The sequence below is a fragment of the Palaemon carinicauda genome, chromosome 2 (assembly GCF_036898095.1).
Source record: "Palaemon carinicauda isolate YSFRI2023 chromosome 2, ASM3689809v2, whole genome shotgun sequence".
Taxonomy (NCBI): Eukaryota; Metazoa; Arthropoda; class Malacostraca; order Decapoda; family Palaemonidae; genus Palaemon; species Palaemon carinicauda.
In genome coordinates this window covers 103,923,746-103,947,248 of record NC_090726.1, presented here as the reverse complement: position 1 = coordinate 103,947,248, position 23,503 = coordinate 103,923,746, and the positions used below count along the sequence as shown (strand labels likewise).

General features: G+C 41.8%; 1 protein-coding gene across 1 annotated transcript; it reads left to right on the top strand.

Annotated features, from left to right (window-relative positions):
* The first annotated feature begins 986 nt into the window (after window positions 1–986).
* Window positions 987–2,024, top strand: LOC137618981 (uncharacterized). Its single transcript, XM_068349185.1, has one exon. The coding sequence runs from the start codon at window positions 987–989 to the stop codon at window positions 2,022–2,024; it is 1,038 nt and encodes a 345-aa protein (XP_068205286.1).
* Window positions 2,025–23,503: the final 21,479 nt, after the last annotated feature.

Genomic DNA, 23,503 nt, shown 5'->3' with positions numbered 1-23,503 from the left:
TACAGACATAAGGGGAAAATCCATGGAGGATTACAAGGTTATACAAATATGGAATTCACAAGAAAGGCATGTTGGGACCCACTATCAGTTTCCAATACCCTTTGGAAAGGAAGTTCCCGAATTGCCAGACAACCAGATCATGGCATATTGGCGTCTCATGTCACTTAAGTCACGGTTACGACATAACAAAGAAATGCGGCTATGATATGGAAAGGAAATGGATGATTTGATAATGAAAGGATATGCAGAACCAGCAGATCACTGAGTAGCCCCTGGTAAGGGATGGTATCTTCCACATCATCCAGTATTTAATATTAACATGCTTGACAAAACCAGAGTGGTTTTCAACTGCGCTGCCCCATTCAAGGGAGTGTCATTGAACAGCCAAGTCATGCAAACGCCAGATATGATGAACGATTTACTGGGGATCTTCATCAGATTTAGAGAAGGAAAGGTAGCAATAGCAGCTGACATAGAGGCCATGTGACTCCAACGGACCGAGATGTGATCTGATTCCTTTGGTGGGCACAAGGAGATCTTAAAAAAAAAAACCAGGAACTATCGTATGGCTTTCCATCTATTTGGAGGAGTGTGGAGCCCAGCGTGTGCCACCTTTGCATTAAAAAGGACACTTGAAAGCAACTGGAATGATGCAGTAAAGGAAGCAGATTCTAACTTCTACGTTTATGACCTGCTTCTCACCACTCAATCTGAGGAAATGGCCATTAAACTAGCTCATGAATTGCAAATAATTCTAAACAAGAAGGATTTCATCTAACTAAATGGATGAGCAATTCCAGGAATGGGATCGCCTCCCTTCTCCTCCCCCAAAGAGAAATCTAGCTATGAAGGATGTTGACCTTCTTAAGGAAAGTTTATCCATAGACAGGGCACTAGGAATACTGTGGGACCTCGACAGCTACACGTTGAAAGTCTGTACGTCTACCCCCTCCAAACCTTACACCCGAAGAGGGATCCTGAGCATAATGAATTCTGTCTATGACCCTTTGGGTGCATTAGCACCCTTCATAGTAAGAACAAAGATAATCTATCAATATGAAGTCCGCCGAAAGGTTGGCTGGGACCATAATCTCGCCCCAGAAAATAAGTTAAGATGGGAAACATGGCTCTTGGAGCTTGAAGCCTTAGAAGGACTAGCCATTCCTCGCCAATACATGCCAGAAGGCCTAAGTGAGAAGGACGAGATAGAATTTCATCATTTCTATGATGCCTCTCAAGCTGCTTATACCTCAGTGTCCTACATATATGTGAAACACGAAAATAGACAAACATATAGTAGCATGGTTTTAGCATGCACAAAGATAGCACCAATCAAGACGTTATCCCTAGAACGTCTAGAATTGTGTGCCACAGTTTTGGCTGCTGGGACAGATGTCAAGATTAGGAATGAACTAAAACAGCCAGTCCAACACTCCAGGTTTTGGTCAGATAGTGCAATAGTTCTCCAGTACATTAAAAGCACCGAATGTCTATTCCAAACTTTCATTGATAATCGATTAGGCACAATTCATAGGTGCTCCAAGCCAGAACAATGGCGGCACGTAAGTTCAGAACAAAATCCATCAGATAATGACACGAGGGGACTGACAGCCCTGGAGTTGCTTACCGGAAGAAGGGTTAGATACGGAGCCAATTTTCTGGAACAACCTTCGACCTGTTGGCCAGCACAGTCAGTCGTTCTGGAGGCACCATTTGACGAACCTGAAGTCAATAAAGAAACTTCCACTATGACAACACGCACACAACCAGCCAACAAAGATAACAAACTCTTCCACTATTACTCATCTTGGTACGCCCTTCAATGTGCTGTAGCTTGGAACCTCAAATTCTATTACTGGCTCAGATCTGGAAAGGCACGCCCCACCAACCTGCAACTCAAAATGTTAGAGAATCAAGCTGCAAGGGAACGTATTATAATGGCCATTCAGCAATACAGCTTTGGAGATGACATAGTCGCGCTGCGGTTGGGGAAGTTAACAAGCCAAAACTCCAATACAGGCTAGAACCCTATCTTGATGAGTGGGGGATCATACGGTTAGGAGGTCGTATCCCACATGAACATGACCCGAGAGGCACGTTAGGTCCAATCCTCTTGCCAAAACGTCACCACATCACTACCTTGGTGGCGCTAGATGCACGTGTCTTTCTAGCTGATCATTCAGGCCATGAGCATACAATGGCTACATTACAGCATCATTATTGGATCATAGCAGGGCGCTCAACCATCGACAACATTCTCCGAGCATGCATCATTTGCGGCAGGGTGAACAGTTAACCAGCCTGGCTAAGACAATCACACCTTACAGTAGAACGTATTACAGCAGGCAGACCTCCCGTTACATTCACTGGATTGGAGTGTTTTGGGCCCTTCCTCACTGTACACATGCGAAAGACTGTGAAGAGGTATGGTTGTTGACTCGCATGCTTCAATACCAGGGCTGTCCATATTGAAATGTTACACTCATTGGACTCAGATGAATTTCTCCTTGCTCTGGGCAGCTTTATATCCCCAAAAATTACTCTGGAAAAAATGTACTCAGACTGGGGCTCAAATTTTGTGCAGGCCCGCAAGGAGCACTTCAGAACTTCCCCTCGGACCTTAAGGCGTTAACACCAAATCACATCCTGAAGTCTCAGGAAGGGAGCAGCCTTCCAAGGGACCAGTTAACGCCTGCAGAAGCCCTACATCCCCGTTGGAAACATGCACAACTTCTGGCCGATTGATTTTGGCACAGGTTGAGAACAGAGTACCTGCAAACGCTTCGACTGCGCCTACGCAATAGGAAGCCTACACGGAATTTCCAGCTTGATGACCTTGTACTCATTGTGGATCCGAGTCTCTCACGAAATCGTTGGAAGTTGGGCCGAGTTTCAAAGGTTACACCGGGTCATGATTGGCTTGTAAGGAAGGTACATGTACGCACCTCCACTGGAACACTTATCAGACCAATCGTGAAACTGTGCCTGCTTGAAGTTGACCTGAAATACTAAAAGTAACTAGAACCAGTGGTGAGAAATTGGGCATAGTATGTCCAACATGGGGGAGTGTATTCGCCATAATAGCGACTGCAGGATAAGTATAAAGTATGTGTATTTGCCAAAATAGCAAATATAGGATAAGTATATGTGTATTCACCATAATAGTGAACGTAGGATAAGTATATGCGTGAAATATGTAAAAAAACATTACAGAAGAAAGGAAACTAAAATAAACAGAGTTAAAAGCTAGCGATAGTAATGTGCTTACAGTTAGAGTATGGAAGCGTTCATCCTTGGCATATTAACCCTTAGTCTTAAAACACAAATCAAGCCATTGATGGTCTGACCATAAACACATCTCTATCGTGAGAATTCACAAAGAATACACATCTTAGAGCAATCTACAAAACTACCACAAGACCACATCGTGTATGTATAACATTGTACACAATTTTGTAGCCTAATGTATTAACATAATGGCAACAGTAATTTAGAGAAGCCTATAACGATCTACCCCATACGGGGATATTGTCTGTATTGTAAGTAGACAATATATAAAGGGTTTTGACGACGCTTCGGTCCGGAGTCAATTTTTTTTTCTCTCATACTGTCCCCTCATTTCTTTCATCCCTCTATATTTTCTGTCCAATCCCTTATCAAACTTTACTTCTCGCTATCTCTTCCCCTGCCAATTCGCCATGGGCCAGTGCGGTAGGGTATGGCCCACAATCTGCCAAAATGAGTTACAACCACAGACAAAATTCGGCCGTTCCTGTTGGGTCAGCGGATTTAAATCAAGGCCCAACCGCACAGTCTGATTTGGGTAGGAACTGTGTGCTGTATAAGCGACTATCCGACCCTAAAACAGTGCTTAACATTGCTAAGCACAATGTAAGAACCCTCTCTAAAGAGATACACCTGAGTAGCCTGGGAACAGAGATTATGAACATCAATTGGGATATTATCGGAATCTCTTGAGATGAGAAGACCAGGTGAGAAAATCCAAATGCTTAAAAGCGGACACTTGCTTTACAACAGTGGCAAGGAAAGCAAGCAAAATGGTGTTGGATTTCTCAAAAACAAAAACTTACACAGCAACATTGAGAAGTTCACAGCCACATCAGACAGAGTTGCTAGTGTCACTCTTAGAATTTCAAAGCGGTACAGACTAACTATCATACAAGTATATGCTCCCACATCATTGTCATTCCAAGAGGAACTGGATAACTTTTATGATGACTTATATACCACTCTAAATAACAACAAAGCCCATTACAACATCATAATGGGGGATTTCAATGCTGAAAATTGGAAAAGGGAATGAGGATTGCGTTGGCAAGTTTGGATATGGGGAGAGAAATGAAAGGGGAGATGAGTTGATAAATTTTGCTGTAGCACATAACTTCAAGATCATGAACACATTCTTTCAAAAGAGTGAAAACAAGAGATGGACATGGCGAAGCCCAAACCATGAAACACGTAATGAAATAGACTACATACTGGTAGACAAACATAATATAGTTAAAAATGTTGATGTCCTGAACCAAGTCAATGTAGGCAGTGATCACAGGATGATAAGATGCAAAGTCAAAATCAACACCAAACAAGAAAGGCAAAAACTATTCTTCTTAAGACCAGAACATATCAAAGTACCTGAAGCTCTCAAATCTATATTTCAGATAGAGTTAAAAAACTGCTACGAGATTCTTGAAAATTTAGAAGACCAAAACAGTAATGAAACTGATCTTGAAAGCTCGAATAATAACATCATTATCCCCCTAAAAGAAGTAGCAAAGAAGTTCCAGGACACAAAACCCTCTGACCACAGAAAATTCTCGGAAGACACAAAGAACCTCATGAAAAAACGGAGAAATCTCAAGCCCCCATCAACAAGGCGGGAGAAAATTGAAGCAGCAGAACTAAACAAAACTATACAGAAAAAGCAAAGAGAAGACCTTCGCAATAAAACGACAAAAATAATTGAAGATGTCATCAAACAAGGCAGAGGGTTTAAAACAGCAGAAAGAAAACTCGACCAAGGGAAGCTGCAATTCACTGGGGTGCTAGAAAAAGACGGATCCCTTACAACCAACCATGATGGAATAGCTAAGCAAGCAAGAGAGTACTACCAAAAGCTTTACTCCTCAGAAAGACCTCGTTACCATCTTCGTGAAAGAGCAAATCAACACCTATCTCATCACTTTCCAGAGATCACAGCAGGCGAGGTGCGACTAGCTGTCAAGCAAATGATGAAAGGGAAAACACCGGGACCTGATAACATCACCTTAGACCTAATAGCAGATGCTGATGAGCTAATCCACGTCAGACTGGTGCGACTATTCAATGAATGTCTGAAGAAGAGCAAAACGCCAGAAGAGTGGAATAAAGCTATCCTCACTCTACTCTACAAAAAAGGCGACCCCAGGGGCATGAACAACCAATGGCCAATCAGCCTTCTTAATGTTATTTATAAAATTTTCACCAAAGTTATCACCAACGGAATTGTAGGAAAGCTTGATGAAAATCAGCCAAGGGAACAAGCTGGCTTTAGAAGAGACTACTCCACAATTGACCATCTACAAAAAGTAAACCAAATCATTGAGAAAACAAATGAATATAAGATACCACTAGTAGTAGCACTTGTAGATTACACCAAAGCATTTGACTCGGTTGAAACTGAGAGGTCATGTCAGCGCTGGAAGAACAGGGAGTTGACTCAGTTTACATTAATGTACTCTGTCACATCTATGACCATGCAACATCATTTATTCGCCTCCACAAGGACTCTGAACCATTTCAACTCAAGAGAGGAGTCAGACAAGGTGACACTAACTCACCCAAACTGTTTACTGCGTGCCTGGAGAGAGCTTTCCGACAACTCGACTGGCAAGAAAAAGGAATAAAAATAGATGGAGAAGATTTGCTGATGACATCATTATCATTGCTCACACCAAAGAAGAGCTTCAACATATGCTCACCGAGCTAAATGAAGCAAGCAAATCAATTGGCCTCCACATGAACTTCCAAAAGACCAAATTCATGAGCAATAAATATACTGAAAATGCAGATGACATGCTTTGAATTGAAAACCAACAAATTGAGGAAGTGGACCACTACATCTACCTAGGACAACGAATCTCTCTACATGACGCCTGTAAAGAGAGCGAAATAAAAAGAAGAATAACCCTCGGTTGGCAAGCGTTTGGAAGAGCCAGTACAGTGTTAAAAAATAAGAAGATTCCTATCATCTTAAAAAGGAAAGTCTATGATCAGTGTATCCTCCCCACTGTCACCTATGGGGCTGAAACTTGGAATCTAACAAAAAAGCTTTCCCTTAAATTACGAACGATGCAGAGGGCACATGAGAGAATTATGCTAAATCTAACATGGAAGGATAGAAAAAGAGCCAAATGGATACTTCAAAAAACTAAAGTAATGGATATCCTTGAAACCATTAGCAAGCTCAAATGGAACTGGGCGGGGCACATTGCCAGGATGACAGACAACAGATGGACATCACGAACAACCTTCTGGACACCCCGAGGATACACAAGAAACCGAGGAAAACAAAAAACCCGCTGGCGAGATGACTTAGACCAACATAAGCAACAGTGGCACATAATAGCTTGGGATAGAAGTCTGTGGAGGAACCTTGGGATGGCCTACATCTAACAAAGGACTTTTGAAGGCTGAAATGATGATGATGATGATGACGATCTATATACAAATCTTTGTGTTATTCATTGTCTGATACATTTGTTAGATCAATAACATGTTAATTTGTAATACACTAACTTGCATATTGTTCATGTCACCAGGTTTGATCACAACAAATAAATAGTGAATTCAACACTGTGGTATCAATTACTCCACCATTAATCACTAGAGAAAGAGTGGCAATTACAGATAGTCCAAAACTATGTTCACAAGCGATTTGCTTGTAATTCACATAAGAGCAAAGGAATTTAATAGCACAGTCCCACTATCTGTAAATAAAACCCTTCTCTCCAGTACCTATCAGATCGGAGTCTATAAAAGGAGGATTAAAAAATGGAGGCACACTGCTTTTATTGTGTACAGTAGGTCCATATAAAGGAAATGTAAAAACAACAATGATATTTCATTATTTCCAAAAATTCATACATGTAACAATATTCAGCGTGACAATTTGTACATTAAATGTGTAAAAACTGAAGTTTCCAACCCCAGAATTATGTTACAGAGTAGCAAAATAATAACACTCATAAGATAAGAGGAGAATAGCATCTTTGACACTTGACAATATATATAAAATAGCACACATTGCAAATAAGAATATCATTCCATTTGCCCTATGCAGACTGAAAAGTCCCAATTATACAGTCTGTGCGATTCCATGCACAACAATGAAGAAGCTGGTTTAATCAAACTATCAGCGGCCACCACAAAGTGTTTTATCTCTTCCAATTGATGTAAGTAATGCTTGAAGAAAACTCTAGAAGATGTCATCCTGTGTAAGCCTGTAAGCCTTCAAAGGACATGGATTGGAAAAGTTTAAGGAAGAGGCAACTTTCCTAGGGTGATGACCCAATGGCATACTATTGGGGTCAGCCGTTCTGACGAAATAGGTGAGTTTGGACCTTAGCTGTTTTAAAGAGAGATTAGATCCTGTTGTTTCCCCTTTAAAAATGTGTCCATCTTGAAAAGCCCAACTCTTCAACAGATAGGCCTTAAAACATTCCACAGGGCACAAAGAAGGATCCTCCTTCAGTGGAACTATCTTCCATGGCTCCCAACATTTTGTGCGACGTTCGTTTTTCGCCAGGAACGCAGGATCTGGGTAAAGATTTACCTACACCAATTCCAAGAATTCAATGTGGCCATCATCTCTTGAATGTGCCACAATCTTGCTGACTCTAGCATCAGAACCTATAGCTAGTAAAAAGATCGATTTCTGAGTAAGATTCCCCAAAGAGGTAGTGGCATTATCTATCGAGGAGGCCAAGTGCAAGACTTTATCCAACGGCCATGAGATATCGTTGGGAGGAGCATTTGGCCTCAATTTTGCACGAGCCTTCATGATCTTATTGCACAGTTATCTATTGAGTTCAATATCAAAAGCATAAACGTGGTTCTAGTTAGTTCCAACTTACATCAGGCAATATTTGTAGAGGCCAGACCTTGTTCATGTAATGAAATAAAGAAGTGATTACAGAAGTCCATAATAATTGAAGAGGGCTGATGTCTTTTAACGAATTCCATCCATTTTTCCCAGGAAGACAAGTATTGTCATTTCGTCGCATCTGACTTGTACTCCTTTATAAAGTCAATTCTCTCCCTCACAACTCCGAACTTTCTTTGAGCCGTTAGGGTGAGAAAATAATGAACTGAAGGTTTTTTTGTTATCCAAAAGGAAGCGAAGACAGTCTTCTTTTGAACATTCTGGGACAGCAATGGAGATGGTAGAAGGATCTGGAGAGGTTTTAAGTTACAGGTCAAGAGGGTACCAATAGCTCTTGGGCCACTTTGGATCTACTAGGGCCACTGTCCCTTTGGAAGTCCACAGTTTTTTCAGGACTTTCATCAGGAGGTTAAACGGTGGAAATGGGTAAATGTGAGATCACTGGTTCCAATCCAGGGACATTGCATCTGTTCCTGTGGCTTCAGGATCTAAACTTGGTGCTATATACCGGGGAAGTTTCTTGTTGAAGCTCGTCTCAAAGAGATCTATTTGCAGATCTGGGACTAACTCTAGGATGAAACAGAATAATTTTTCATCTTGAGACCATTCTGCTTTCAGAGGCTTAGATCTTGATAGGGCATCCGCCGTCACATTGTTAACCCCTTCCAAGTGAACTGCCAAGAGATGCCAATTTCTCCACTTTGCCAAGGTGAGAATGACTAGAATCACATGGTTGATGTGAGGAGACCTGGAGCTCTGTCTATTGATGTTGATGCAGTGAACTATCTTCTTGCTGTCAATGACTAAGTTGGTGTGTGATTTATTGTTTGGTTTTACTCTCTTCAGAGTTGGAAACACTCTCATGGCTTCCAGAATGTTGATATGGAATTTCCCAAAAGTGGTTTACCACATACCCTGTATTTTCTTAGAAGGGGAATGCGCCCCCCCCCCCCGCTCGCAACCGTGTTCCAAGGCATCCGTGTGAATTGTCATGGAAAGAGGAGGATACTGTAGAGGTACGTGGGTCGACAAGCTCTTGGCAGTGAACCACAGCTTAAGCTGTTTGTGCATGAAAGCTGATGCTTTGTGGCGTGTATCTCTCTGAGCATTTGATGCCTTTCTTCTCCAGAATCTGTTGGCATCTCTGAGTTTTGCTTTTAGAATTTGGTCTGTCACGGCTCCAAACTGCAGCGATCGTAGGACTCTTTCCTGTTGACGTCTGGTGATTACTTCCGAGAGAAGTAGGCACCTGAAAGATCTTGCGATTTCCTTTCTCTCTCCTTGCGGTAAAGAAAGAATTTGTGACTTTAGATTCCAGTAAAGTCCTAGCCACTGGAATTATTGACCTGGGGACAGCCTGGACTTTTAGAAGTTGATCTGAAAGCCCAGAGACCGTAGGAATTTCATGACGTCTTGAGCTGTCCAAAGACACGCCGACCTCGTTGCAGCCCAAACCTGCCAGTCGTCCAAGTATACCATCACCTTGACATCTCTGTTCCGTTATTGTTCGACGATGGCCTCGACCTAGCTTTGTGAAAATCCTTGTAACTATACTGAACCTGAAGGGCAAAGTTCTGAATATGTAGGCCTTTCTTGCCAGTCTGAAACCAAGGTAGGGGGAGAAGCACAGACCTATCAGAAGATACCAGTAGGCGTCGGTAAGATCTATGGAGACGCTGTAGGTCCCCTGTCCGTATTTGCGAGATAGTCAGCATCTGGAACTTGTCGTTCAGAATGAATTGGTTTATTGGGGACAAGTCCACAATAGTTTGAAGAGTGTTAGAGTCTTTCTTGGGCCCGCAGAATAGCTACCCTTGAAAGTCCATGGATTTTGGGCAACGGATAGCTTCCTTCCGTAGAAGATCTTGTACATAATCCTCCAAGAATGGGGTTATGGGCTGGAAGAACCTCTTGAACTGGGTGGGTTTTGTCTCCATATCTAGCTTAGCCCCTTTGAGAGTATGCTGTGAGCCCAAGGATCAAACTTCCAGCGATCCCTGAAAAGGTAAAGTCTTATCCCTACCGGAAGCTCCTCGTTGTTGTTGCAAAGGACCTGCTTCTTCAAACGCCTTGACTCCACTTCCTCCGCCCCTAGACTGACCGCCCCTTCCACACCTTTCTCTGCCACTAGCAATTTTCTTTTGAGCTATGGTAGGATGAAAAGTTGTAGTGGCTCTCCCGTAAGCTGGATTGAATGCACGGAGACTGTAACACAAAGTGCTGGGGAATTGTGTACGCAGTCTGAAGGATGATGAAAACTGAAGCTGCCGTGACAGGAAAGGATTTCCTGTCTTTAAAGGGTCTCCTAGGCTTCTTGCCTTTGGGTTGAGGTCCATCTCCGGAGGTGAATTTCCTTTTAGAGGACATGACTTACTTTTGCATAAGGCTCTTATTCTATTGAGCCGTTCTCTCCATTACTTCCTTGACCAATTTCTGAGGAAAGAGGTCTTTCCCCCAGATGTTTGAGTCAATTAACTTTTTAGGCTCATACTTAATAGTTGCTGCGGCTAGGATGTGTTCTCCTTATGCTCTTCTGAGCAAAAAGAAAGCATGTAGATCGCTATAGAAAGTAGCCAGATGAGTCTTTGCCAGGACTGGGAAGATGTCTGACTTAGAATAGTTCCCAATTAACATTTTCAGATAGAATTGGTAGACAAAGAAGCAGATAACCTCTCTTTGGCTGCCAATTCTTCCTTCAAGTGGGGTTCAGGGATTCTATGCAACCTTTCATTGAATTGCTTGCCTCTAATGTCCTTATCAAGTCTTCCAACTGAAAAGGTATGTTGGACATCTTCCCAACTGTCTGAGTCATAAGGAAGGGCTAGGGAGAGAGGTTTACACTCCTCTAGCACTGGTTAAGGTCTACCTTCCATTACTTCCTTCTTCACTGCCTCTAAAGTCTTTCAGGCAAAAGGAAAGACAGTATCCTTGGGAGCAACAAAGGTGGCCTGCTTTTTGCCGAAGGCAAAAAGTTGGGTATTTGTAAATCTGGCCGTCTTAAGTTCCTTCACCAATAGAGACTTAGTCTTGCTGTGATCCACGATGATAATCTCATTACGGATCGTATCATCTCTAATGGTTTGAGGGATGGTGGCAACTGAGGCTGTCACGACAGGAAAGAATTTTCTTCCCTTAAAGTGACTTCTGGACCTCTTGCCCTTGTGTTGAGGTATATCAATGGGGGTAAATTTCCATTTAGAGGAAACACTCCTCTTGTTAATAAGGCTCTTATTCTCCTGAGCCACTTTGTCCATGACTTCTTTAACCAATTTCTCAGGGAAGAGATCCTTCACCCAGATATTAGAGTCCTTCAGTTTTCTAGGTTCAAATCTGATCGTACCAGCGGCTATGATGTTTTCTCTACATGCTCTCCTGGCTAGGAAGAAAGCATGGAGATTCCTGTGAAACATGATTAGACGAGTCTTCGCCAAGACAAGGAAGAGGTCAGATTTGGAATAGTTTCCAATAAGCATCTTTAGATAAGATTGGAAGGATAAAGAGACAGAAAGTTTATCTTTAGCTTCCAGCTCTCCCTTTTAATAGGAATTCGGGGGTCCTTGGCAGTTTCTCATTAAACCTTTTGCCTCCAATGTCTTTATCTAGTTTCCCATAAGTGAAGGTATGGCGGACGTACTTGCAATTGTTCACATCATAAGGAAGGGCTATAAGAGAAAGGTTTACATTCTTCCAACACTGGGAATGGCCTGTTCTCCCTTACTGCTTTCATCACTTCCTCTAAGCTTTTAGAGGCAAAATGGAAGACAGTATCCTTGGAGGCCACAAAAGTGGCCTGTTTCCTGCCAAAGGCAGAAAGTTGGGTATGGGTGAATTTGCATCATCACTAATGGACACTTCTGAGTTAAGCCTCGTGTAACAGTAAGGATAGCTATTGATCGATGTTAAGAATTCCAAGGCCAAACCTGACTTAGAACCCAAACCATCCCCAATATGAAGGAACCCTTTGGTTAAGGCCATATGCTCAGCTTAGGGCCAAGGGTTCTTAACTGTGCATTCTGGTAGGCTCGAGGCTGGGGGAACCTTAGAAACAGGTGCCTTTTGTAAAGTTTCTGTCCTCGCTGTTAGGCCCGCTTGAGAACGTTCATATTTGGCCGTTAGGTTCTCCATGAAAGCTTTTGTGGACGCCATTAGTTCCAAGTTATTAGGAAGCGAAGGTTTGTTGAACATCAGAATCGGGGTGGAGGTGGTTAGCTGGAGCTTGAGGAGCAGTGATGGGGAACAAACTAAAGAGGCACTGGGAGCTGTACTAACCTAATGTATATCCAATAACTCTCCTGATGCTTCCGTGGTCAGCAGGATCCTCTCCCTCTCTGAAGACACAGAAGAAGTAGTCGACATGTTGTTGTCGTCAAGGCTCATGACTTTCAGAGCGTCCAAGACTTCATCATCCACATGATTTGCTGGTACCGGCTGGAGTTTAACCGTCAGTAACTGGTGACTACAGTCAGGGGTCACCTCAGCCTTGGGAAAGAGGAGGTCTTTCAGTTCCAGAGAAGGAGGATAAGGGGCACCTTGTTGAGAGCTCTTCTGGAAGCCTCTTACCCAGTGTTGGAGCATCCTCTGACTTCGATCTCGAACATCCAAGGAGATGTCAGTGGCATAGAAGCCTGGCAGTTGCTAGGTTCTCAGATTGCAACGGATCCCTTGGAAACATGACAATCGGCATGTTTTTGGCAGGTCTTGTGGTCACAGGGTATCTTGACCTGCCTTGTACAGGTGACCATTGAACATTGTAAAATCAACAGGGGGAGAGTGAACAGTCCCATAGGGAAGGGTCTACACTCAGGGGAAGTACAAGAAAGAAAGGCAGCTAATAAGTGAACCTGCCAAGACCTGATTATTATCATTAACTTATGAAAAGTGGGGGTGCAGCCCGTAAGATAATGAGAGCCGTACAAGATAGCTAGGATGCTAAGAATTATAAATTCAAAGGATGTCCTGACAATTAGGCAGGATCCAATCTACCAACTCTAGAGGATAATGTTCCTCAGATGTGGGATAGGAAGGAGCAGATGACTAGTCTAAGGCTGCAGCTGAGGCAGCAGAGGGGATGACCTATAGCCAACACACAGCCAGTGCTAGAAGAATTCAAGCTGACAAGACAGGAAGCAGAGACAGAAAGCGGCACCTCTGCCTAGATAGGCTAACCCGTCAAGGGAGTCAAGACTCCATAGCAAGACGAATATCTCAAGCTAACAAGACAGGAAGCAGGGACAGAAGGCAACACCTCTGCCTAGATAAACTAACCTGACAAGGGAGTCAAGCACAGGAGGTAAAGCTGCAGACAGAGAACAGGCGCTGACAAGGTGGCAGAGGAGGACCCCAAGGGGTACCAACTCTACGCCTAGATAGCGTTAGGCCATAGGGAGAACTGTGTAGGCAAGCCTAGCCTACCTAGCGGGTGAGGGAAACCTCTAAAGCTATGGTGAGATGAGTAGACAAGAGGAACATCGTTCTCAGTAGTCAGGTTATGGCCTAACTAGGAAGGGAAAGGGCAGAAACCCACCCAAGGGTGGTATCTAAGGAAGAAGAGAGATTTCAACCAGGGGAGGAGAAAAAGGTGATGGAAGACTCAGAAAATGGTGAGGCGGCATGACAGGAAGGCCCAACAGCAACATTAGAACAGCAAAAATGTTCCTAAGGGTCTGCCTTGAGAGGTAACACAGGACAAGTCCTCACAACCAGGCATAGCCTACCAAAGACTAAGAGAGAAGCCTAATAATGGTTAAGGTGACACAAGGAGGTCTACTAGTCAGCATCATAACAGGGGGTAAGGCGTTCCAATGGGTAAACATAAGTAGAGACAGAGAACAGGATCCTAAGACCTGTGCCGCCTCGCCAAACATATATGCTAGGTGAAAAGTGAAAATAGTCACCCTAGGGCAACTTAGAACACTATCCAACTCGCAGAGGGACCTTCAAGACCGCAGCTCCCTGCCGTGACAAATCGATAGCATGGAAGGATATACAGCCTCACCCAACCAGTAAGGCTAGGTGAAAGAAGGTAAGGTGCCTAGGGTAGGGTAGGCTAGCCTAAGTCAAAGCTGATAAAAAACGCACAAGAAATGCCAAGGAAGCATGGAGGGATACCATAAACGTACCACACTTTAAAATGATAACATAAAACATATTCATACAGTAAAATGACAAAATAACTAAGTATTTCTGAGTGATTTGTAACGTGATGCATGGTGCTGACGGCATGCCTTCCTCGTAACAATAAAAGCATGCAAATAAAAAAAAAAACAATGGTTGGAAACACGAAATTCACCAACACATGAAAAAGGGGTACTCAACTTGGTCGACGAGGAAAAAGCTGAAGTGTCCATGATCAAAAATCCCTCAAAAAATGGTTCAACAGGAAACTTGTTAATTGTAGCACATTGAGATCGGGATTTGTAACAACTCTCGTGCCCACGTATCCTACCTTCACCTTTCCTTCGAGAAAAGGTTAACTCTATTCGGGGAAGGATAACTACGACTTGTTATTATACACAATATCTCTCGGGGTATTTGCTCTGGAGGTTAGAACTCCGTTGATACCTGTGAGGTAAAATTATTCTGGTATATCACTCATAGAAATATCTCAAGTAGAAGCCGGTTATGAGGAACTTCCATCAGGATGACATGGCTATCTCACCCAAAAATAGATTTTTCTTATGTCAAAATCAGTTGGCATTAACACGTCCCTGATATATATTATATATATATCTATATATATATATATATATATACATATATATAATATATATATATATATATATATACATACATATATATATATATATATATATATGAGTGTGTTTGTGTGTGTGTACTTACATATATACTGTATATATAGGCTACATATATATACATACAAGTTACACACACACACACACACACACACATATATATATATATATATATATATTACGACTATCGGATTATGTAAATTCCTAAGTTCCAAAACTCACTTGTTTTATTTTACATAAGCCTGATACATATTGGATAAACACCAAGCTCTGAGAAAATTATGTAACTTCCAGATGGTAATATATATGAACACTTAATATCCAAAGGTCTCTTTACGTAAAAAAAAGAAAAAAAAAAAAAAAAAAAAAAAAAAAAAAAAAAAAAAAAAAAAAAAAAAACTGGGTGATTATTTTAGATGATCTATTCGATAACAGCCTTTTACTTCTGTTCTTAGTCAGGGGATACGAGAAAAGTACTGAGAAAAAAATATTGGTGATCGAAATGATACACACTTTACAAAAAGAAAAAAAAATATATTCTATAAAAAGTAACAACAATTCTAAAGAATTAACACCAATAATAAATAACTCGAAATCTAAATCAGAACTAGACCTGAAACTGAGACTAAAAGAAAGACACTCTATAAAAACTATATAATCACTTGTTTCACCAGAAACTAGTTTATAGAAAATATCTAATTTTGACAATTAAACGCCAGTCTCTCTGCAACTTCCATAGCAGAAAGACGTCTGAGCTGGTAGCTCCTTAGTTATTTACGCTAGTGTCAGTGATTTACTCTAAGGGTTTTCATACCTTTTTTCGGAAGCCTAAGATTACATCAGTCTACGGACTTTCCTACCAAAATTTCACGTCATCACTCATGGATGGAGACGTAGATCCAGCTTTTCCCACTATTAATCTCCCTGATAGTGAGGATATCCATAACCCCGACTGTAAGGAACTTCTTCATGAAATGGAGAACACCAACCCTACCACTGACCAGCTCCAGGAACTAGAATCTGCTGATGAAGACATGGAATCTGAAGCTCATTCTCACCCTTCTCCTCCTCCTCAAAGGAAACGTGGCGCCTCCTCATCCCCTCCACCTGGATACCAAGCTGCTAAGAAGCCCAATCAAACCTCCTTGGACAGCACTGACTTCGCACTTCAACTTGCTCCTCCCAGTTCTGATGATGAACAAGAAGAGGACACACCTATCACTTCCTCAAGGACCACCTCTCCCCGTTCTTATGACAGGGAAACTATTTCAAAGGATACACCAGAAGAGCCTGACGACAACCCTGAGCCCTTCATACAGGTACATGGGAAAAAAGGTAAGAAACCTATTGCACCTTCCCCTTCTACTACTGCACTCTTTAAGTTTAAAGCAGTCAGCACACCTCAACATAGTGCTTATGCCCAAGTCATGGGTATAGAGGACAGATACCCCAATATCAATATCACGGTTAAACCGAATTTGGATGGGGACATGGTCCTCTCTCCCCATGACAAGGCAGCAGAAGATATACTCAATTCAATTAAAACTCTTGTTAAATTAGACCCAGCCCAAAAACGTAGAATTTACATTGTCTGCGGTTATTCATACAAATATGACACTGACCGTTTACTTAAATATCCTGGTATTATTCATGCTGAAAGATGCACACCCAAGGAAGGTGGTGTATCAAACAAAGTTAAATGTACCTTTTTGGGCCCCCCCCCTAATCAAGTTAACTTAGGTATGTGGGGTAAATTTAGAGTAGAGGATTACAATCCTCCCCTCCTCCGTTGTCACAAGTGCCAGAAATACGGGCACCATAAGAATAACTGTCATGCTGCTCATCCTGTCTGTGGAATATGTTCAAGGAGGCATGATACTTCCATCTGCCTTACTAAATACAAGGCAGATGAACCCACTGAACCACGATGCCCTCACTGTAAGCAGGCACATCACTCGTGGAACAAACGTTGCCCGGAAAGACTTAAGAGGGAATATGCGAGGAGGGGCCAACTCCCTCCCGACTCTACTGCATCTAACTCAACTCCTAATCAACCATCCCAAACCCAACAACATATTACACCTGCCAATCCCTTACCCAATCCTACACCTCAAAATTACCCCTCCTACTCTGCTGCCCTAATGACCTCTGTCACACCAACGACCAATCCTTCTACTATTACACAAACAACTCCTTCTTCACAGACTGTTTCCCCGTCTATAGCCTCTGCCCCTTCCTCCCAACCACAACCCCAAAGACCACCCAAATCACCAAGATCCCCCAGACCTACACCTTCCTCTAAACCTCAACAAAATCCTGTTTCAAACCAACACCCTCCTACTCCCTCAGACGATACCTACATCCCCCTTCCCTCGACATCTCATGATTCCACCGCTCCTGCCACAAATACAACTTCCAACTTTCATTACCCACACCTCCCACAACATAATACTCTCTCTCCAGCTCCTCAATCTTCCTCCTCTGCTATCCTTAACCTCTTCCTTCAACCTGCTCTCCTAGAACCTGCTATTATTACTCTCATCCAAAAATTCTTCCCCAACCTAGTTGTAGATGATACATTTAAGTCTGCTCTTAGGCTCGTTATTGAGATGCTTACTCATGCTCTCACAACTTAGAATTCTCAGACTCCGACAGTGATGTGAGTTTACCCTCCTCTCCTCAACCACAGGTGAATAACTATATCAATGTGTTACAATGGAACATTTTAGGAATTAGGTTAAAGTACGCTATTCTGCAGTCTCAGGTAGCCGTACAGAGGCCGGACATCATCCTCTTGCAGGAAACACTACTAAGGGAACACACCTCCTTTAAATTTGCAAATTACAAGATATACAGAACCCACCACACTGACACTAGTCGTGGCTTACTAACATTAATAAAAAACACAATTCCTTCCCAAAGAATTACAGATATTGACTGCCACGAAGCAGAGACTCTTAGTGTACAAATTACCCTTTTAAACACTACACTGACAATACACAATATCTACAAAAGCCCTGCAAGAGACATTGATGCTACCCCACTCTTTGCGGATGCTGAGACTCAGGGTACTGTTTTCTCAGGTGACTTTAATGGACATCACCCCTTCCTCAAGTCTACCTCCCCTACCAATGTTACTGGCGAGCATCTCTATTCTTTACTTGAGGATTTTCCAGGTGTGAAACTCCTCAATGATGTTGACATGCCTACCCATATTGCTGGGGGAAAACTGGATCTTACGTTTGTCTCGCAAGACATATGCAACAACTCCTCCTGGGACCTGCACCCTGTCCTTACTAGTGATCATTTTGGCACTCGTTTCTCTCTTCAGCTGGATAAATTACCTGACCCACCTCCTCCTCCTAGGAGATGGAATCCGGATTTCGCCAAATGGGATCTCTTTGAGCAGCACATGACTTCATGGGCTGATAGATACTCTGCTGCACCTCTGGAAGACGCTGATAACCTTCTTCTAACATTCAGTGAACAGTTAACTGAGGCGGCCGCATCCTCTATGCCAATGAAAAAACCCTTTACTAAAAACTATAAGGACTCTTGGTATTACAACCCCAGGATTAAGGCAATGAATAAGCGTCTCAATCGTATCAGAAAACTTTTTCGCAGGTACAACACTGATTCCCTATATCAAAACCTTGTTGCGGTAACACATCATTCTGCACAGGTTGCTACAGAGGTTAAAAATGAAAAATGGTATGACTGGTGTGCCGAGATTAATGCCACTACTCCTTTGAAAAAGATTTGGGGCTGGTTCAACAAAGTCTCTGGTAAAAGATCGACCATAAAGGTGTCTCACCCAGATCCTCCAGCTCAGGCGCTACGACTGGCACAAGAGTTTGCCAACCGCTCTAAGTCTGATAACCTCTCTCCTGAGGCCAGACATAGACAAAGGGTCCTTTACCCTATTAGGTTGAACATGATCACTGCAGCTTGCAACATATCAGATGATACTGATGCACTGTACACCATGGATGAACTTAATGTTGCCCTTTCTAAAACAAAAGATACAGCCCCTGGTACAGATCTTATAACGTATAGTATGCTTACACACATGGGAGACCCTGCAAAGGAGATATACCTTCAACTCGTAAACAAAACTCATGTTGAAAGGGTTAGACCTCGGCTCTGGAGGCAGCAGGACACTCAACCTGTTCCCAAACCTAAAGAGGAAAACGCCTATAGGCCTATAGCTCTTATCACTTGTACGGAAAAGGTTGCAGAACGTATGGTCCTTAATCGACTAAAATGGAAGATTGGCAAATTACACCACAGACTGTATGCATTCACTGATGGTGTTGGCACTCATGAATGCATCACAGACCTTATGGCCACCATTAATGAGTCACACTCTCTAGTAGTCTTCCTGGACCTTGAGAAGGCTTTTGAACTGGCCAGTTCGGCTGCTATTCTCTTCTCACTTGTTCGCAAGAGGGTTAGAGGTCACCTGCTGTCCTGGGTTCAGGAGTACACTCGGGGTCGTGAGGCAAGAGTCACTTTTCAAGGTGCTACCTCACCTTTCCTCCCCTTGGAGAATGGCACCCCACAAGGGGGTATTCTAAGCCCGTTCCTATTTAATGTTCTTGTTGAAAATTTGTTGCTTATAGAACTCCCTCAAGGAATAGAGATGTTCATATATGCAGATGATATCTGCATTGTATGTCCACACTCTGTTCGTATACATAATCAGTCTCAAAAAATGCAAAGAGCTCTCAATGCAATAGTCCATGAATGTAAAGAACTAGGTTTGAAAATTAACCCCCTTAAAACTAAGGCTATGGCCATCAAGTATTTTGAGCCTCCTCCCCCTCTTTTTATTGGTAACAACCCCATAGAGTGGGTTCAAAATTTCATTTACTTGGGTGTCAATATTAATTATAAACTTCTCCCTCACACACAGGTTAAATTGCTTAGACAAAAAGTTATCTCTCGCTTTTCAGCAATGAAAAGAATTACCACTTTAAAAAAAGGAGTCTCTTCCCATTTATTGAGATTATTCTATGTGCAAGCTGTAAGATCACAGGTTGAATATGCCTCCCCTGTTCTCATTTCCCTCCCTTCACGGCTATTATCTTCACTAGAAGTTATACAAAATAATGCCATGAGACTAATTACTGGTGCCCCTATCTGGACAAGGCTTATCCTTCTCAGGCAGGAAACCAACCTGTTACCACTTGCAGATAGAATAAAAATGCGTGTTTGCTGTATAATTATTAAAACCATAAAAGTTAATAGAAATTCCCCTCTAAAAACTAAAATTAACAGATTCATAAATTTGCATGAAGACCTAGAACCCCCTGATCATTATATTGGTAAACTTATTCAAACTATTAGAGATGTCAACATTCAGTTAGTCATACTTGATGTAAAGCATGATAAATTTCATCCAGAATATGTCCCTCCAGCCCCTTGGAGCCCTAATCCAATTGATGTTAATTATACTGTTCTTCCAGCATTCAAATCTTTATGTACTCCTCAACAGCTTAAGAGTGCAGCTCTGGCCTCCATTGCCGATACCAGTGCTGCTAATGTTTACTTCACAGATGGGTCTGTAGACATGAATTTACCGGCTGCTGGCTCCGCTGTCTTCTCCAATACCTTTACCAGTGCTTGGAGGCTTTCTGACCATGCTTCTATCTTACAGGCAGAACTCTATGCCATTGCAAAGGCCTTGGAGAACTCCCTTTATAAGTATGGTCATACTACTATCCACACCGACTCAAAAGGTGCTATACAAAGTATCCTAAAACGTAACTTTAAAGAGAATATTCATTTAATCAGCACCATAAAGACTATGGCTGCAGCCCATGCTCAAAGGAACAGAAAAGTTACCCTCAATTGGATACCTAGTCATGTAGGTATTCATGGAAATGATGAGGCTGACCGTCTTGCAAATAGTGCCCTTAGCTATCCCACTATAAGCAGAGCATGCAGACCCTCTCTCTCACACATCAAAAAGTTAATGTCCAATTATTGTCATCTTCAAAAGAAAAGTTTAATTAGGCAGTCCTTGCTTGATGGTTCCCGCTCTGCTAAGTGGTATACTGAGGTAACTAATATTATCCCCCATTCTATGCCTAAATCTCTTCGTAGACAACTAACAACTATTCTTTTCAGACTACGCCTTGGTTATCTCTGCAGTTGGCAGATCATTAGTATAGAAGATAGATATTGTCCCTATTGTGATCTCCCCACTGGTACTGAACCATTAGAACACTACCTATTAACTTGTACTGAAACCTTCCCTCTTCGTCAATCCATAAACCTCCCTCCTCCTTACACTGCTGTACAAGTAACTAAACACATATTAGATAATACAAACACACTCTCGGGCTTTCTATGCTCATATCCCCCTCCCAGATAACTTAAATAAACATTTAGATTACTCTTAGTTCTCATCTACTCTAATCCCTTTCGCACACGCAAACCCATACTCATAACATAGCTTGTTTACTCATATCACTGTTGGAATTGCAAACCCATTATTCATATAAAAGACTGTTCTCCATTCTCCTGAATAATTTCCCTATCCCCTAAGGATAGTCTCCCACTGATCCTTCCTGAAACAAGCACACTTACAAGAGGTTGGGGGCCTCTCTCGTACTAGCTGGTCGAGCGCGGTACAGAATCGGGCCCTCCCCCTCTTTTCCCTACAACATAGCGCAGTGGGAGTCTAGGACTGGAAAGCGGTTAATTCTTGGCTGTGTCCCTCATTGGAAACAGCTCTTGATTTCTCTGTTTTCCCTTTTCTTCCTCCCTGCAGCTACACACATTACCCCCCACACCAGTACCACTTCCCTCAATCCTTTTAACAGTCATGATCCTTTAATGGATATTCAAACTTTATTGTAAATTCTACTACTATTGTTATTTTCTCACTTTTTGCTAGCTCTCTTTACTCTTAGCTAGCACTCAATCTATCTCCTCTCCCTACTACTTAAGCTTTCTTGGGATAATTTATGCCCACTTTCTGCCTCCGACTAAATAACTTTATATTCATTCCCACGATCTCCTACTTCCCTGGGACTTGCTGCTATAAAACTTTCTCTTCTACTCGATAGACGCTGTCTATCAACAAATTTCCTTTCGTGGACCTAAAAAGGAGTCGCCCTACCGGGCCCTTTTTCCGTTGTCACGCTAGTCATACCCTTGTTCCCTTGTTGCTTTGCGTGGTGGAAACTGGGAGACACTGCCCCTCATTCAGTTATACGGGCTAATTGACTAGGAATCTGCTTGCAAATTCCTGCCCGTGGGAAGTATGGTGTATAGCCATTACCCCCACCTGGGAAACCCAGGCTGCTGTATGAGGATTAGTAGTTCTCTTTAACTTCCACTACTTTTTGCCTTACACTAAATAGCCTAGGCTATCTAATTTTAACGTAACCAAACATTAGATATAAAGTAACTTGACTCACTCATCTCATCACTTTCACATATTATTACCTTAAGACACCATACTTTAACTATAGCACCTCACTTCAAATAATACTCCCTTACGGGCTGCCTAAGGCAAGAGCCCGTGTCTTACATAAGGTAAGACAATCTTACAGACAGACAGACAGACAATTAATGAAAAAGTTGACACTTTAACACTATAGAAAATTAATTAAATTTACACTTACATATACTTAACTAATACTCTTATATCTTTTGGCTCACACAAGATTATCGAACGGTTAAGCAAAATAAATAAACTTCACTGTTTAGCCTAAATCTCACAGGGCCAGTTACAAAAATCTCTATAATAAAATATACCTACAATAACACACTACACATTTAGCAAATCACCCAATAATATCACCATCGTTTGAACAACACTATACACAATATACATAGGAGAGAAATCACTAATCACATTTGAGAGGAAAACACTATACACACTTTAGAGGAGAGAGGACTTCTGCTTTTTATGCGTTGCTAGGCTCTCTCTCTCTCTCTCTCTCTCTCTCTCTCTCTCTCTCTCTCTCTCTCTCTCTCTCTCTATATATATATATATATATATATATATATATATATATATAAATCCTGGATGGAAGCTTGGGGCTGGGGTTAAAGCACCAGAGTGGCCAACTTGTTAAGTTGAAGACAGGTATCAAAGTCCAGTGGAGAGGACAACCCCTCACCTTACTTCACCCACCACCTCTCGTAACATTAAAAAAAAAGAATAAACCTTAATCCAGCATTTTCATGTCTTTTCTAACCATGTGAGAAAAATTACGAAATCCCTCAGGCTCATACCTTGTGTGTGTCATACAGCATACCTACAATATTACATAAGACTTTGTAACAAAAGTACATGAAATAAAAAGTTAATTCTTTACAATAATGTAATTTACATATACAAAACTGAATGAAAATACATCTAAAGAAATGACGAAAGTCTTATGTAATTTACATACATTTATTTAATCCTACGTGAGTGGAACTCACATTACGAGCTAACCATACATCTCTTAAATACATACATAAAGTACATTAATAAACTATTCTATTTTCATGAAGACCAGATTTGTAAGAATATATATATTGCATTTTGTGGAGAGTCATGCGTTATTATGGAATTCCTCTTATATAT

Bases quoted from the DNA above. Each gene is read 5' to 3' on its own strand.
- LOC137618981 (XM_068349185.1), top strand. From the start codon at position 987: ATGAATTCTGTCTATGACCCTTTGGGTGCATTAGCACCCTTCATAGTA.